Source organism: Phyllostomus discolor, chromosome 2 (assembly GCF_004126475.2).
Source record: "Phyllostomus discolor isolate MPI-MPIP mPhyDis1 chromosome 2, mPhyDis1.pri.v3, whole genome shotgun sequence".
NCBI classification, from domain to species: domain Eukaryota; kingdom Metazoa; phylum Chordata; class Mammalia; order Chiroptera; family Phyllostomidae; genus Phyllostomus; species Phyllostomus discolor.
This window is the reverse complement of record NC_040904.2, coordinates 167,819,328-167,835,727: the sequence shown is the minus strand read 5'-3', so window position 1 is coordinate 167,835,727 and position 16,400 is coordinate 167,819,328. Positions and strand designations below refer to the sequence as shown.

General features: G+C 44.8%; 2 protein-coding genes across 6 annotated transcripts in view; one reads left to right on the top strand and one right to left on the bottom strand.

Moving 5' to 3' along the window:
* The window catches only part of PFKM (phosphofructokinase, muscle), a 39,082-nt gene extending 37,036 nt beyond the window's left edge, over positions 1–2,046 (top strand). Inside the window, exon 23 of one of the 2 annotated variants that reach the window (XM_028531746.2) lies at positions 219–2,046. In XM_028531746.2, the coding sequence (XP_028387547.1) occupies positions 219–363 (145 nt within the window). In that variant the 3' untranslated portion in view covers positions 364–2,046. The remainder of the gene's footprint in view (positions 1–218) is intronic. The other variant, XM_028531745.2, reaches the window with a different exon arrangement.
* The window catches only part of ASB8 (ankyrin repeat and SOCS box containing 8), a 36,959-nt gene continuing 22,444 nt past the window's right edge, over positions 1,886–16,400 (bottom strand). For 2 of the 4 annotated variants that reach the window (XM_028531750.1, XM_036019118.1), the window contains 3 exons: positions 6,748–6,911; positions 5,194–5,298; positions 1,886–3,707 (listed from right to left, as the gene is read on the bottom strand). In XM_028531750.1, coding sequence (XP_028387551.1) covers positions 3,075–3,707; positions 5,194–5,298; positions 6,748–6,876 — 867 coding nt within the window. In that variant the 5' untranslated portion in view covers positions 6,877–6,911 and the 3' untranslated portion in view covers positions 1,886–3,074. Of the gene's footprint in view, positions 3,708–5,193; positions 5,299–6,747; positions 6,912–10,189; positions 10,341–16,400 lie in introns of those variants that run through there. The other 2 variants (XM_028531751.2, XM_028531752.2) reach the window with 2 other exon arrangements.

The window sequence follows — 16,400 nt, the reverse complement described above, 5'->3', positions numbered from 1 at the left end:
CTTCCTGGAGCGGTTCCCTCCCTGGTAACGTCAAGGTCTCCAATCTGCTCACTGTCTTCAGTCCTTCTTTTAGGAGTAACACCTGTAGTCGGACCTACTTAAGATCTGATGCCTGTGCCCTAAATCCAGGCTCTTTTGCTCACCGTCTCCCCGTAACCCCTTGGTAGAAGTTGATTGCGCTCCTGAAAGATTAAATCATCCACCTCATTTCCCTGTAGGCACCGCATCCCCAAGGAACAGTGGTGGCTGAAGCTGAGGCCCATCCTCAAAATCCTAGCCAAATATGAGATCGACCTGGATACCTCGGAGCACGCTCACCTGGAGCACATCAGCCGGAAGCGGTCCGGAGAAGCTCCTGTCTAGACGTCTTTGGGGTGAGGGGAACGGGTGGTCTCCTCACGGTCAGCTCATCCCTGGCAGATCCACACGTCCATATGTTCTCAAGTGTTCTAGTTCATTTTTCATTAGGTTTCCTTCTACTTTGTAACTGCAGCCAAGGTCAGCTCTGGCTAGGGGGCGACGAGTGAAAGCTTGTTTTAGGTAGAATTTATCGTGATTTCTACCCCAGCTTCATTCATCACACAAAGCTGGGCTCATCTAGTGCCACTGCTAGATTTCAGTTACTCGGTTAGAACTTTCCTAAAAATAAGCTTTATTTATTTCTTTGTGATAACAAAGTCCTAGTTCCTCTACTACTTCTGCTACAGTGACAAACAATAACTACACTAATAAATGCCAACTGGTCACTGTGCTCATGGATCTCCTGTTATGACCTTCACAAGTAGAACGTAGTGCGACCAGACTCCGCCCAGACAGAACACTGGGAAGGTGCAGCCTGTGCGGTCGCCCATGGACTCCTGCGCCGTCTCTGGGCTGTGTACACAGGGTCCCAGAACATAGGACGCTAGTCTTCACCCTCATCCCGCACAGGTCGCCCCTGTGTCCTCAGCACCAGTACCGTGCTCCGGGCTCCCTTAAGCCAGAGTCGTATTTCACCTGTTGATCATGTACCCCATACACCCATTACCCAGAGTTGCTTTTTTCCAACATGATCTCTCCTCCTCCACTGATTGCCCCAAATCCTCCTTCCTGGATGAGAGCCAGATGCCGTCTGTGGGGAGAAGTACACATTTAGGAAACTTGGGAAATTGAGACACCCAGTCTGGAACCTGGTTTGGTTGAAACACTGTTTTGGAAAGATGTCAGTTCTTATTCAGCTTAATTTCTCTGTTCCATAACAGTAACTTCTACCTCCTTATTAGCCAAGTGCTCCAGTGATGCTGCTGGCCTTCAGGACTGGAGCTACAAATCACGCCCCAAAGGGTCAGCATGGTGCCCTGCCAATGCCGGGCTTGAACTCCAGCGCCAATAACCAGGTCCCGGCTCGCACAGGTGCATAGTCCTCCCAGCGCACCATTTCCTCGCTTGCTTGATGGAGCAGGAAGAAGGTTCAGGCTTACAAGGGGTGGGAGAAGGGACTGTCTCTAGTACATCACTTTCACTGGCTGTTCGAAGTATTACTGCTATACCCTAAAAACAATCTAAGTGTAGTGACCGAGAAGGCTGGTCAGAGGCCAGCATTAGAGCAGCCAAATGCTCTTTGTATAGGAATTAATGATACATATCAAGCACTGTTGTCAGTGAGTCCTCAAACAGCCTGTGAGCGGGGTGGTGGCAGCCCCATTTTGGAGAGGAGGGCACTGGAGCTCAGGGTGTTTAAATAACGTGCAGAAAGTAGGAACAGGAGAAATTGCCAGAGTTGCTTTTAGAATTGTTTATTTTTTTTTTAAGTAAGCAAAAACACCAATAGCAAAAGGGCAAAAGCAGGTACACTTCTTTAAATTGGCTATGCTGGCAGATTGTTTACTTGTAGTTCCCAATTGACTTTTTTTTTAGTTTTTCAAATTTGCATACAGGTCATTGAAGATCAATGATAACTTGATCTAGTTTAGGAACATGAAAATGCGTATTGTCGACTAAACATTGCGTATTGTCGACTAAACATTGTTCACTAAAACATCTTTTTTGGGGTAGGCGGCCATCTCAGAAAAGCTCTTATGATGCTCTTTCCCCAGCCCCCAACTCCATTCCCTCCACCAGTGTCCTGTACAGATCAGTGAAGAGCAAATATTCTGAAACACCTGAAAGTAACCCCCAGCCCTTAGAGTGAGCTTCATCTGGGGGACGAGGAAGACCCACGGGAAAGGCCAGCCCAGCTCCTCCCGGCCAGAGCACACCCCTTCGTCTGGCGCAGGAAATGCCTGACAAGCCATTAGAGCAAACTGGCTTTCCGGAAGAGGAGGAACTGCACTAGAAGAAAGTACTTAGGACTGCTTAGAACCCGCTGTCTCTCCTACCGTGTGGAAAGCAGCAAGACAATCTTTCTAAAATAATATTGCTGAATTACTGGAATCCTTGGGCACAACTATAGAAAAGAGGCAAAGACCTCTTTGCCTCATTTCTTTTTTTTCCCTTTTCATTGTGAGAAAGGGGGCCAGGCCCTTCTGAATGCCCCGTGGTGTGGCACTCTGGGGGGACCATCCAGCCCCGTTCTCAATCTGCACCCTCTTTGAGGCTGTAGTACGTTCATCTTTGGGCCACAATGTTAGCTGGCTTTTTCTCCAACTTCTCACAGTTCAATTAAAATGCTTCTAGAGGATTCTTCCAAAGTGTTAATCCAAACTTACTTCCAAAGTCCCCAAAGAAAAACCAAACATGCATTCTTTAAGTACTTTGTACTTCCATCTTCCTAGAGAAATCAGGTTGCACTGCCGACTTTTTCCCTAAAGGGGAGGGGTGGGGGGAACCTCATTTCTGTGGGGTGCGATATAAAAAGTCAAGTAAACAGAAAACAGAAGTGAAAGACTTTTTTGTTTGGTTGGCTGATTGCTTTGGGGAGAGGAGATGGTGTGGAAGGTACCGTTGTGACACATTGCCTCAATATATAAACCACACAACAGGAACAGCTGTTTTTCCTGTTTTCCAAGACAAAGAGATACTAGTGTGGGGGAAAGCCTCACCCCGAGTTGCATGCCTGCGTTTGCCTGCGTGATGGTGCAAGCATCTCCTCCAGGCTACTCTAGAAGCAGCAGGTACTCCTTCAGAGAAGCGGGCAGGGGCAGGCCCTTCACTGCATCTGGCAGATACTGCAGTCCCAGGCTGCGGCGTACGGCATAGCGAGAGAGTGTTTTTAGAGTTCCCGGGGCTGAGCAGAGAACAGTCAGTTTCTCACACAGCTGCTGGTCTCTCGCCACCTCTCGTGGCATGGTGCCATTTTTCCTTAATTCAAAGTGTCCAACAGCTCTGTGGAGGAGCTCAAAGCAAGAGTCCTCTTTCTCAGTTCCAAGTCCCCTGACGAGCAGAGCCACCAGGCGTGAGATGGGTGTCTGGCCTTTTAGGTTGATGACTCTGACCTCCGCGCCATAATCAAGAAGGATGCTGACGCTCTCCAGATTCCCCTTCATGGCAGCCCAGCTGAGCGGGGTGTCATTGTTGTAATCCAGGGCGTTGACAGAGGCCCCACTCTCCAGGAGGGCCCGCACACATTCAGCATTGTTCTTAAAGGCTGCCCAGTGCAGTGGGGTGTCTCGGTTGCCATCCAGTGCATTGGGGTTTGCACCATACTCCAACAAGACCTCCACACAAGCCTCATCCTTCTCTGCTGCGTAGTGGAGGGCTGTTCGGTTGTAACCATCCAGGGCATTCACCTGTAGAGAGAGAGGAGCTAGATTAGAGTAGGTAGACTATTGAGGGCACGACAGGCAGGCAAAGAAGCTTGCATGTTTATCCACTAGCTTTGTGATGTTTGGAACAAGGTCAACAAGCAATCTGTGGTGGCGGGGGGGGGGGGGGGGGGGGGGGGTTGGTGATCGAGGTGGAGGAAGGAGGATAGGAGCTTAGCGACAAACAGGAGAAGAACTGTCCCCAAACCACCAGCACTACCAGGTGTGCTGACTGGCCGACCTGCATTATTTAGGTGTTCTTCAGTATTTAGTTTTTTATTCTTATTTATTATTTGCTAGAATCTCTACCAGAGAGTAAGGGCTAAAGGAGGAGAAGATGAAGTCTAAGTCCGTGTAACTACTCTAAAAGGCATCTGTTGGAAAGCAGCTTGAATATACTAGCCTGAGTAAAGATTTTGGATGATTTTCCTTATCCCGACTCACTCTATCCTGTGGCTAAGGGCGACCGTACTGAAAAGTACTGAGCCAGAGCTCTGCTGTGCTCTCTCGCCATGCAGAGAAGCTCAGCTTGTTAATCCAAGTCAGCCTCTTGCAAAAACTTGGACAAAAGTGTGGAACAAAGAGCACAAATTCCCCAATTCTGGGAAAGCCGCTGGCTTGCTAAAAATCAGCATCACCTATAGTTTTTGAAGGCTGCAGACTTCAAAACCCAAATTTATATATAGTATATTAACTTACCCCATAAAATATGATAAAGAAAAACTGAAATATTTAACTGAGTTTAACTGAGCTAAACCCCCCCACCCCACCCCAAGATACTTTTACTTTCATCACTGATTTTAACCATGGGCTTTCATTTCAGGGCCCCTCACGAAAGCTGTGGAACACAGAATGACAGCAGAGAAAGACACGGCTGTGTGGCAGGCAGATGCACCGGTGTGTTTGGGGCCTGCACCCCAGCTTCATAGCATCATGTCTGATTCAAATTAGTGCCTCTGCATGTGCATGTTCAAGACTGCTCTCCAAGAGCCAAAACTGCCAACATAGTTATAGAATATAGAAATAGCATCAGTAGCCCAGTTCTGAGGAAGGGATTGCCAAATGATATGTATCTTCCAGCGATGATGGTATTAAAATTACATGTCTCATAGCAGGTCTGACACGGTTTTTAGATGAGGGCCCTCTGCACTTACAGCCCTTGGAGAATCAAAGGGCAATAAAAAGATTAAATAGAAGTATAAACAACCCCAGAAAAAAAGGCTGAGGAGAGAAAGGGGAAACAAAACTCCCTCTTCCTGGAGCCATGAACAACTTAACAAAGAAAGGCAAAGGAATGAAATTCTAGGATAATGTTATACATTTGCCACTACATTTTTCTTTAATATTGGCTATGCCAATGTTACCATGAGCTAGAAGGCAGGAAGAGATGGGAGAAGAGACAAATTCTAAGAAAACGTGATGCTCGAGTTTAGTGAGCCACTAAGGCGCCAGGCAGTGTTGGAAACATTACCTCGGCTCCCTTCTCCAGGAGCAGCTCCACACAGTCGGCGTCCGACACCATGCAGGCGCAGTGCAGGGGCTTCAGCGTGCCGTGGGTGCAGTTCACATCCGCGCCCTGTGCGGAAGGACACTTCGGTCAGTGCGCGGTGCTCTGGCTCAGGGAGCAGGACCAAACTCAGAGGGGTGGAGGGGTGGGGGGGCGGGCAGAGGGTCCTAACTCTGACTCTCCTGTAAACAGACTAGTGGTCCCAGTTTCTACTCCTATTTATTAAGTAATGTTTTAATGCTAATATCCAAACCAAGTGAAAACATTGAAGAAGAATAAAAAGAACTTTGAAGTCCTTAAATCAAGTTATTTTCTCCACGGCATAGCCTGCTAGAAGGTCATTCAGACATCATGAAAGACGTAACCTGACATGTGAATGCAGTGGGACCCTTATTCTCAGGCAGGAAAGCAGGAAAAGTTTTCTGTGTCTACCGTGCTCCGAAAAAGTCAGGAGAGTCTGTCAGACTGAAGCCAGGAGAACTGGAACATTCTTTTTGCCGTTCAACAGAAGACCATCACTAATAGTGAGGCCATCATAACGCTATCTTTTTGTTTACAGGCATTTTCAAAGTAGGCTCTTAATATCAGCATTCTCTGCCACATCGCCCCTGCTGGTACTTCTTTCTCAAAGCTGACGAAGGAGAGGAGATACCACAGACAGACCAAAGTCACTGGATGACTCAGCAGTGGAGCTAGAATTACGACGTGACAAATTTTCTACTGCTGAGCCTTCTGATACCATTTTTACTAAGCACAAGCTAACACTGTATGACTTTCTTCTCACGGCTGTGCCACTCTGCTCTGAAGCAGCTCCAGAGTTCTAGGCAATGCATAAGGATTCTAAAGTTGTTAAAAAGAATGCACAGAAGTAACCATCTAGATACATCTCCTGACAAAAGAATTACCTTGTAACTTCTCTTCAACAGGAATAATATACAGAAAAAAGTATCACACACCTTCTAGGATACACTAGTCATGTCACAGAAATACTGAACAGCAGTGGTTAAATGTCAGATAGTAAGGTGTTTCCTTAACCCAACAATTACCATGCATCTTAGGGTGTTGATACTATTCTTTACAGAACCAGAAGTAGCAGCTGTTAAGACAGAAGCAGATGATATCTCTCCATGTAATCATAAACCACAAGCACCCAAAAACCACTTCTGCTTCCCTGGTCTCCTTCCTCCCTCAGCGTGACCTGGGTAGAAGGCTCTGGGCTTGCAGGATCCCATGGGATCTCTGCACCATATCCAGACATTTTACAAAGACCATGAGACTGGGGTTATCTAGAACATATTTCCTGAAGGAAAATATCAGATGCCCACAGTGAAAAGGAGAGAGAAAGAGAAGAAAAACAGAGAAAATATACTTTAATGGTCAAGTGAATATGTTTAAGACGATTGTAAAAACGTGTCTGGAGCTGAGTCAAAGCTGCAAGTCTGTAACCTATCAGGGTTCCCCAGGAACCTTCCTACCTCACCTCCCCAAGGACTCGCGTGTCAGCAACAGCACACTCACCCCTCTGATGAGGTCCTCTACATTGTCATGTGGGAAGGAACGAATGGCAGCGATTGTCCGGATTAAACGCTCTGAGAGAGAGTATTTGCTCTGAATGCTCTGCATAATATACCACATACTGGAACTCATCAAGGCTCAGGGTGTGTTCACATGCTCCAGACTGCCTGGAACAAAGAAGTTTTAGGCGTTTACAATATCACTGAGCTACCTGTCCTCAGGGGTGAGAATCCTCTGAGGCCTTCCTAATACTAAAAGCAGATTTCAAAGAGATCCATGATCAGTTAATATCATTTTCTCTTAATCATAAGGAAATAGATTAACAATAATTGCTTAGGGGGTTGGGTAAGCGGACACCAATGACCTGACCCCTAGAACCTCAGCTCCACTCCCTGACCTAGTACAGTACAACATTTCCCCAAGACCCCCATGCATGGAGTTCCGTGTGTTTTAAAACAAGAGTACACAAGGAAGGGGATTTTTTTAAAGGCTGAAGATGCCAAAAAACATTCTTTTCCTCCTCTGAATTTTGTGGTCTTAATCAGCACCACATTTAGATTATTTGTTACATTTGGCCTTGCAGTACAATTACAGTTGTAGGGTTTCTCCACCTAAGTTGTAATCAATGGGAAGGCAAGGTCCTTGTCTTCTACTTCTTGCCCATGTGGATGCTCCACGTCCACAGTCTCCCAAAAAGTGGGTATTTAATACATATTGGTTGGTTGACTGGCTAAAGGGCATGGAAGTGACCGTCACCTGTGAGAAGAGAGGGGAGAAGCTACGGAACAAGTATATTTTGTTAATGACAAGGCATCTGTGAAATAGTTTAAAATATTTTCAGCAAAGAAGAAAATGGGAAATATTTGACGTAATATTCTAAAATAAGAAAGGAACGCAAAAGTACAACTCTGGAGTGATCTATATGAAATTGGAAAAAAATTTCAAAGTTCGCACCAACGACACATGCTTGCAGTTGTAGGAAAATAAGCAGATATGAGTGCAAAATGAGTTAAAAATTTTAATAACTGGCCATCTGTGACAACTGAGAAACAGATTTGGGCAAATATATGTTGAAATCATGTGACAGAGAGTTCTAGGATAGGAGAAGAAAATGCAATATACTTAAATTCAACTATGGTAGAAGTTTTGGCTATATAACAACCACGTACTAGTTGGGAAACATTTACAATTATAGCAAACAAGGTGGGACATTTCCATGAAAAAGCACACGAGGTCTGTCCAGAAGGCATCCAGCCATGTCACATGAAAAACAGAGACATTTATTGAAGATACAAGATATAAGAATCATTGCACATAAAACAGACGCCTCATGTCCCTTCAAAATAGACACCTTGGGACCTCACACAGTTCTTCCAATTGCCATCAGCTGCCCTCCTGTATTTTTCTGAATCTCATTGATGGTCTGAAATCTCTTCCCTTTCAAAGGTGGTTTTAATTTTGGTAAAAGCCAGAATTGGTGCCCACAGGGCACCAAATCTGTGCTGTAGGGGGGCTGAGTCACCTGGGTGATTTGATGTTTTGCACAAAAACTCTGCATGAGACATGACGCATGAGTGGGCACATTGTTGTGATGAAGCTGCCAATCACCAGTTGCCCATAGCTGCGGCCTTCTGAATCATCCAAATAGTTTCAGTGGAGGAATGTTCAAGCCTAATGCAAAAACTCATGCAGATTCATTGCTTTACTCGCTCAGTCATTTTGAATGCGATGGCCACACAGTACACATGCTCACTCACCAGTGTTTACCGCCCCCACTGACTAGTACAGTGAAGTTGTCATTGTTCATGCATGCACATTCCAGTCCACTTGTCCTTGTCTGCCAGGTTACATTGATGTTGCACAAATGATTCTCATTATATTAACAATGGCTAGACTTTTTCAACAATGGCTAAACTTTTTCCAGACAGACCTCGTATATCAAAAATTGTATAGGAAATATGGTACACAGTATCACTTCTCTATGTGTAACTGTTTAGAGTCCATGTTCTTATTAAACTGTAAGTTCCTTGGGGGTAAATATAGTGTTGTTTTCAATAGTGCCTGGCACATGGTAGGTTCTCAATAAATATTTGTTGAACTGATGTAAAGTTTATTACTTTGGATCTTAAAAAATTCAAAACTTGTTAGTAAACATGTTATGCATATGATGATTACCAAGAGAAAAGTCCTAAAATTACTTTGGTCATTTAATGCTACGTAACCTTTGCTTTTTGTGATAGAGTATCCCCGCATAAATTATGTAACATACTATAAACTCTAGTCATTTTTACTTTGCGAATCACCAGCCATTTTCCTGTTTTAAATATACACAGTACTAATTACTAGAATGCAAGTTAAACATATTCAATTCATAGGTATCAATAATCCCAGTTGGGAATTCTGCTCCCCTATTTTATTATGAATAAGCTTACACTCTCGTTTACATGTTTCTCTGAAATTTCCTTGATGGTTTAGAATTGGCATAATTTCTCCAACAGCCGCTATGCTCCTCAGAGACAACGGTCTGCTTCTTACACTTCTTTGTTGTAAGGAAAAATGAAAAGACAGAGGTCCAGTTAAATCAGGACCTCTTACAGTAGAGTATAAGAGGTCCTCTTACAGGACCTCTTACATTCTCTCCAAGAGTGGGGACAGAAGACAAACCATGTAAAGTGGAAGGCTTAGAGTGAAGTGGTTTTGTTAACCAATTCTGGGCAGTAACAATCTGAAGACGCTAAATAAACCCTGCATTTTTGCTGCTCTCTTGGAACTCCTAACTCAGAATATGACCAGTTCCTGGTGAGGAGTGAAGCTCGGGGCACATGGACAACAGTCACTGTCAGGAAGGGTCAAAGAAATCTAAACTTGACCTCTAAGTGACCCCTTTCTTCTGCTGGAGCTGAAAGCCCTCTCTCCCCCGTTTTCTTTCACTTTGGAACCAGAGAAAACACCCAGGGGTTTTTATTGCGAAGCTAGAAGCAAAATGGAAGAGAAGCAACGTTCAACAGCTCTGGTGCTTGGTGCTTAGGAGGCCTCGGCTTCCGTTGGGGCGGGGAGACCCTCGGCCCAGCCAGAGGGACTCCCAACCCCCATCGCACCCGCTGGGGAAGGGCTCTCGGCAGCCTCATCTCGCCTGGGTTAAGGGGTGGAGGGTAAGGGCACGAAATGCAAGACGTGTGGTGTCACTTTCCACATGGGCTCCCCAAAGATTGCAGCAACCCCGGCAGGTCTCCCGGAGCCAGTGCTTTGAGAGGTTCGCGCAATCTGCGCCGCAGGAGCCCCAGAGGAGGACCAGCCCCCTCCCCGATCTGCCCAGGCCGGGAGGGTGTCTCAGGTTCCAGGGCTAGGGGGCGCCGAGCGGGGAGCGGAGATAGCGTTACTGGGTATGCTGCGCCGGGTTAGGGAACCTGGATGCAGGTATTCACGCAGCGAGGGCCGCACTCACCAAATCCTGGGGTTGAGCAGGGTTGTGAGAGCGGCTGTCAAATCGTGACCCGGAAGCAGAAGTTGTCACCAGTGGGCCCCTCTGTTTACAGGACTTAATGAGCGGCTAGGATGGGCGCCTGCGCAGCGATAAGGGTCCGTAGGCGGGACGCGCCTGCGCAGATTCCTGAAGCATCCTCGGTCCTACCCAGGCCTATTTCACCAGTCACTTTCTCCCTTAGCTTAGAGGTTTTGCGCACAGGCGCAATGTGGCGCTTTCGGCCGCTGCTCCGGGCGGGAGGCTGCCACGGAGCTGACAAAGCTCTCTAGCCCAGCTGCTGTGCCGACTTTGGGGGACCTGGGGGACCGCACTTGCCTGGGCCAATCCTGCAATGGGTCCATTCATGCCTCACTGCTCCAGCCGCTGCCTCCCACTGTCTCCATCTGAGATCGGGCCTGGGCACCTCCACAGATTATTCCCAAAGTCGCTACACTAGTTCAGTTGTTTAGGTTAGGAGACTGAAATGTTAGTAAGAAATGTCTTTACCAACTAAAAGACTTCCAGAATTATTCATAACACTGGAATGCACTTATGCTCCTTGGAACCCTCGTGGATATTGTCACCCCTCCCTTGGAAGGAGCTATATACCAAAGATCAGCGATGACCCAAAACGCGTAGGTAGTAGCCCAAATGTTGAGGGCTGAAAAAGAGGTACATGCTGACAATAACGGGTACCACCCAGAGAGATGCTGACACCTCTGATGTACTCTTCATATGAAGCAGTGATTTGCAACCTTGTTCATCTCCTGGCACACATACACTAATTATTAAAATTCTGCCATACACCAAAAAGTATATTTTTTTCTGATCTGACCAAAAAAATAGGTACAATTTCAATTCATTCATACAGGACGGCTACTATTGTGTTGGCTGTCATTTTTTATTTGCTAATCTAAGGGAAAAGGGGTCTGTGCCCCTGACTAAATAGTCAGGTATTGCAAGTTTTAAAAATTCTAGCGGCACACCATTTGAAAATTGCTGACTTTTCGAAGCCAGTAGCACATAATGGTGCATGTAAATGGTGAGCAGCCCCAAAGACTCTACCTGGCAGCCTTTTTAACCAATAGTGCCCCAGCACCCACTTCCCAAAGCCTTCTCTAAGCAACAAAATTTAACCATTTTGAAAGTCAAGCAGGGCTTGGACAATTTATTCACATCAGTGAGGGGAGTGGTCAACCGGAAAAGCTCAGGTCCTGGGTGTGCCTCCTCTGAGTTCCAAATGCAAAGGATTTTTGCCATGCAGGAACGCATCCCCTACCTCCGGCCTCTCTGCTGTGGTGAAATCATCTAATATTCCAAAAGAAGCTGAAATCCAGATTTGTAAAAAGTGAACTCTCCCAAATTGCAAATGTTGGCACTTTTTCTTTTTTTTAAAGAATCATGTTTAAAAGCAGGCAACATTCAGCCCGCAAGCCACCGATCCCAGATCTGGATTGAAGGCTGCTTTGGTCATTGACATAAAATATGTCAATGTGGGAGAGTGGTTCAGGGGCAGCCCTCTGACTGGGAGGAAGTCTGGAGGGTTGATTTGAAACTGTAGCTACATATTAACTACATGGTTTTTAATTAGTAGATTTACTTGGGAAAGTTTGAAGGGACTTGAATGAGATTATGTGGAAGCTAGAGTTTCTCACCCCCACCCACCAAATTATTCTAAGGCATTTGACCAAATCAGTGAACTTGAAATGGTTTGATTCTGGGCTCATTGCCTCTAAACCAGAAAACTATATTAGGGTGCTAAAGAACATTAAACCTCCAAACATAGGGGTGTGCTGATCCAAAATGAAGGAGTTCATCTGTGAGCCTTAGTCCTTCCTGACCACCATCAGGGAAGACCCTAAGGAAAATCAAGTCGCTTACAAATCTTGTTTAGACCTAACCTCGTTTCAGTCAGTACCTCTCAAACTCTGATTCCTGTGTCTAGAACTGTGTGACTCACATTCATGGCCCAGTGGTATATATCCTCCCCTGAGCCCCTTGGATCCTGTACTTGGCTGGAGAATTAATGAGGTGAGAAGCAGAGATGTAGTAAATACCATGGGCCCAGGCCTGCTAATTCTCCCTCTCTCTAGATCAAGGCGATGCTCTAACTAGCAGCACACACAGCTTTCTCAAAGTAGAGCGTAATAGCCTCACACAACTGCTCTCTTGAAGGGTTGGTGACTGCCCCTCTGGCCTTCGTCTTATTACTCTAGCTCTAGTGAGTCTACTGCTCTGTCTCAGAGCATCTACTGCACAAAGAAGGAGGGCCCCACCTGTACACAACAGAAATAATGGAGTCAAAGAGACCCAACAAAAGAAAGCACTGCATTTGAAGGGTGGTATCCATTCCTTCTCTGAGGTTCCATGCCTTGGCAGCTCTTGTTCAATGTCAAGTGCCAACCAGTATGGTACAAAGAAAAAACATAATACAGAAGACCTAGGTTTTTGTCCTAGATTGGTAGTTACTTCATTCCATTTGAGGTGGGGTGGGGCATCAGTATTCTCATTTGTAAACAGAGAGCACGGGCTGAAATAATCTCTAAATATCCCCCTATTTCTATAAATTCTGAATCTACCTTATTCCTAAGCAAAAATTCCTGCTCCCTAATTTTTTACTCCCTAGTCCAAATAAGAAAGTCTTATGGCTATTGTAATGCTAATATATTAATGGCACCTGTGAAGGCTTACTTATAAGAGGGCCAAGGATACATGGCTTCTGTTATTTATTGCTTCATCTGACTCCTCATTTCTAAAACAGGGTAAAGACATTGGTGACTCCCAGCTTCAATTTTTTTTTAATCCTTACCTGAGGACTATTTTTTCTCCATTGCTTTTAGAGAGAGAGGAAGGGTAAGAGAGAAGCATCAGTGAGAGTGAGAAGCATCGATGGGTTGCCTACTGTACACATCTGGGCCAGGGATCGGCACCCAGACTGCGGATTGAACTCACAACCAGGGTATGTGCCCTGACTAGGAATAGAACCTGCAACCTTCCAGTGTTGAGAAAATGCTCCAAACAACTGAGTCACACCAGCCAGGGCCCAGCTTCAATTTTTAAATATTATTTTTAAGATAAAATGTTCAAGCATACAAAAAAACCCCTAAAAATAGTATGATGAGCTCATTTTATCCATCGCCTATGTTGAACACATGAATATTTGCTAAATATTTTAAATCTCATTTTTTGTTTCTTTGTTGTTCTGTGCAGCTTTAGGGTTTTGAAATGAACTACTCAAACAATATTCCCAGTTCCACAGCTTTGGGGAATTCTTTTTAATGAGGCTTGATTTGATATTCCATAACATTTCTAAAAATCTCAGCTATCTTATATTTACTTATCCATCTCTTCCTTGAAAAAGATTAATTTTTCCCCTGTGTTGTTTCATCTCCCAAATTTCTTGGCTGATTATGCAAGGGTACATAAATTCTGGGAAACTCCCAGCATGTTATAAATACAAGAATGATTAGTCTCCCAGGGAGTGATTAAATAGGCTACCCATACAGATTATGTTACAGTGTTTCTGAGAATCTACTGTATGGCCAAAGGAGATTTCAGATCCATTCGTCTGTCCATTTATCAAACATTTTACTGCGCACCTACTTTGTTCCCAGCTCAGTGCTCAGCAGTGCAGGGAAGACAGAGATGGAAAGACATTCTCTTTGTATCAAGGAGACAAATCTGCAAATGGTTAACTGCAATTAAAGATGATAATTTCAATGAAGTTTTTATATGCAGGGTCAATGATGAAGAACAGTTCTACTTCATGGCGAGATCAAGATAGTGTATAGAGGAAGGGTCTGTGAAGATGTTTTTGGGGAGAAATTTGTTTGTGCTGTTGAGTTCCCACTCCCTTCACATCTAGAGCGAGAGGCAGTACTTGTGCTGTACCTTCTCCTCAGGCCTAAGGTGTTTCTGTGGGACTAGAGAACTTGGAAGTTGTAAAACATGGAGAACCGCACCAACTCTTACCTATAAACTAAAAGAAGGCAGTGGCCACCAAGCAGAGATAGCCGTACTGCAGTCCACTAGCACTCCCAGGTTTGGGAGGGATGACAAATGTGTAAATGCTTCCCTGGATCAGATGGGGGTCACGTGGAACGCAGGCAGCATGAGGTTGCCTTTGGTGCATTAGAAAGGGCTCTCTGGAGGTGTGGAAGGCCCAGTGACCACAAGTTAGAGATGAACGCAGGAGTCCTAGAACCTACAGAGGTTGTCACAAGCAACAATCTGTGTCTGTCTAGGACAAAGGGACTCAAGAGAGAGGTCTCTGACGACAGCAATCTCCGAAGAACCTTTAATAGTACTCTACAAGAAAGTGAGTCAACTTTAGCCATCTGCAGACCCAGGTAGTGCAGACCCGTTCTATCAGAACACAACTGCCCTATCCCCTCAGCTGCCCAGCCTCCTCCCGTGTTTACGCAGCAGATCAAAGAGCAGTCAGTGGGGGTGGCAGCAGCTGAGGAGAAAGGTGGAGGCTGGCAGCCACCAGTCATGGGAGACCTCACGCAGGGCAGGGCGAGAAGATGTCTTAGACTGGCCCCTTAGAATGCAGACTGAAGTATCTGGTTACCATCTGGGACTGGAAATATTCTGTTTACTAAGTGAAGACTCTCTTTTTTGACATAAAACTACTGCCAATTATAGAAGAATGAACCAAAATATTAGAAAAATCTGTTCAATTTTCCATTCAGGGGCAAGGGGAGATTATCATCTCCTAATAAGTATTTTTAATAGATAGTAAAAGCCACAAAGTAAAGTTGTATTTTGATCACATCCCATGAATCTTTCATTTAACATTCCAATGTTATATATTTTAATTTATTTCTGTTCTTCATATTTTGATTACAAGTGATTACATAAATCGGTTTTTGTTTTCTTAAAAATGTGTTGTATATCTAAGGCCTCTTTTTATTATTTTTTTCTTCTGTCCCCTGCTAATGCCAGTTCTGCTCTCAAGAAGTGTTCATTAGATGGTGTTGATTGACAGTACAACTAGTGCTTCTATTTTCAGACCTTGGCATAAACTTGAACTAGAAATTCGATAACGATGTTTTGCTTGTAATTATTGCTGCTATCGCTGTTCAACCTGTGTCAGTATTTAGTGCCCGAGAGTAGATGCCATCGAGCTGTTACAGATCTGGGTGCCTTGCTCTTTGAGCATTGCGGCTCCCTATTGGCCACGGGCCTTTCTGGAGTGAAAAACTCCTTTCTTTCACCTGCAGGCTCCAAACCCTGCCCTGACTCCCAATGCAGTCCTAGAGTGACAGTGTGCTGGAGGAGAGGAAGCCTGCCTTGCAGCCTGTCTAAATGGTTACAGGAAGCCTTTCGCAAGAGTTTTCTGGCCTCTGGCCGGAACTCATTAATTTTCCTTCTGTCTAAAAAGGCCTCATTCCTCTTCGGGTGCCACCTGACCAATGTGATGACAAAGCTTTCCTGACAACGTTGTGAAAGGTAAGAAGCAGTGATTCCTTACACATCAGCTCTTCTCCAGCAAAAAGAAAAGAAAACAAAAGAAAACAAAAGAAAAGAAAAGGAAAGGAAAGGAAAGAAAGAGAGAAAACAACCAAAAGGAAGATTGAGATATCCTAAGGGCAAAGGAGAGAGAATCAGTCAAAATTAACAAAGTTAGGTGAAAAATAAGACCCAGGTGCCAGACCAAGTGAGACAAATAAGCTTTCCTTCATTAACACAATAGTCCTTTTCCTCTTTACTTGAATTTCCTCAATTTGGGGGGCGATTGCTTACAGCATATTCCTTATTTTAGAAACAACGTAATATTATGCAAACACCATCAGGACCAAGTTTCCATTTCTGATCAGAGCTCTAATTACCTATGCAAATTATGTCGTCTATGTTTCTGTCTACTGATCTGCACAGCAGAATGAGAGTAACAACACATACCTACCCCAAGGGCTCATTTCAAAAACTTACATCATATTTGTGGAGAGTGGCTATGTAAACTATATAAATGTTGGTTCTTATCTACATCATCTTTGCATTATTAATTTATATTTGTTCAAGGAGGTTATGAAACATCTAAGGTTCCCAGTTACATTTTCAGCACCTCTAAGACAGCAACTTAGATTCCCTGCATTTACCTCCGGATCCCTGCACAGTCCCAAACTCCCAGTATGTGTTGGATAAATGCAAACTGAATTCAACTAGAGTGAACTGCGCTCCCAAAAGCCAG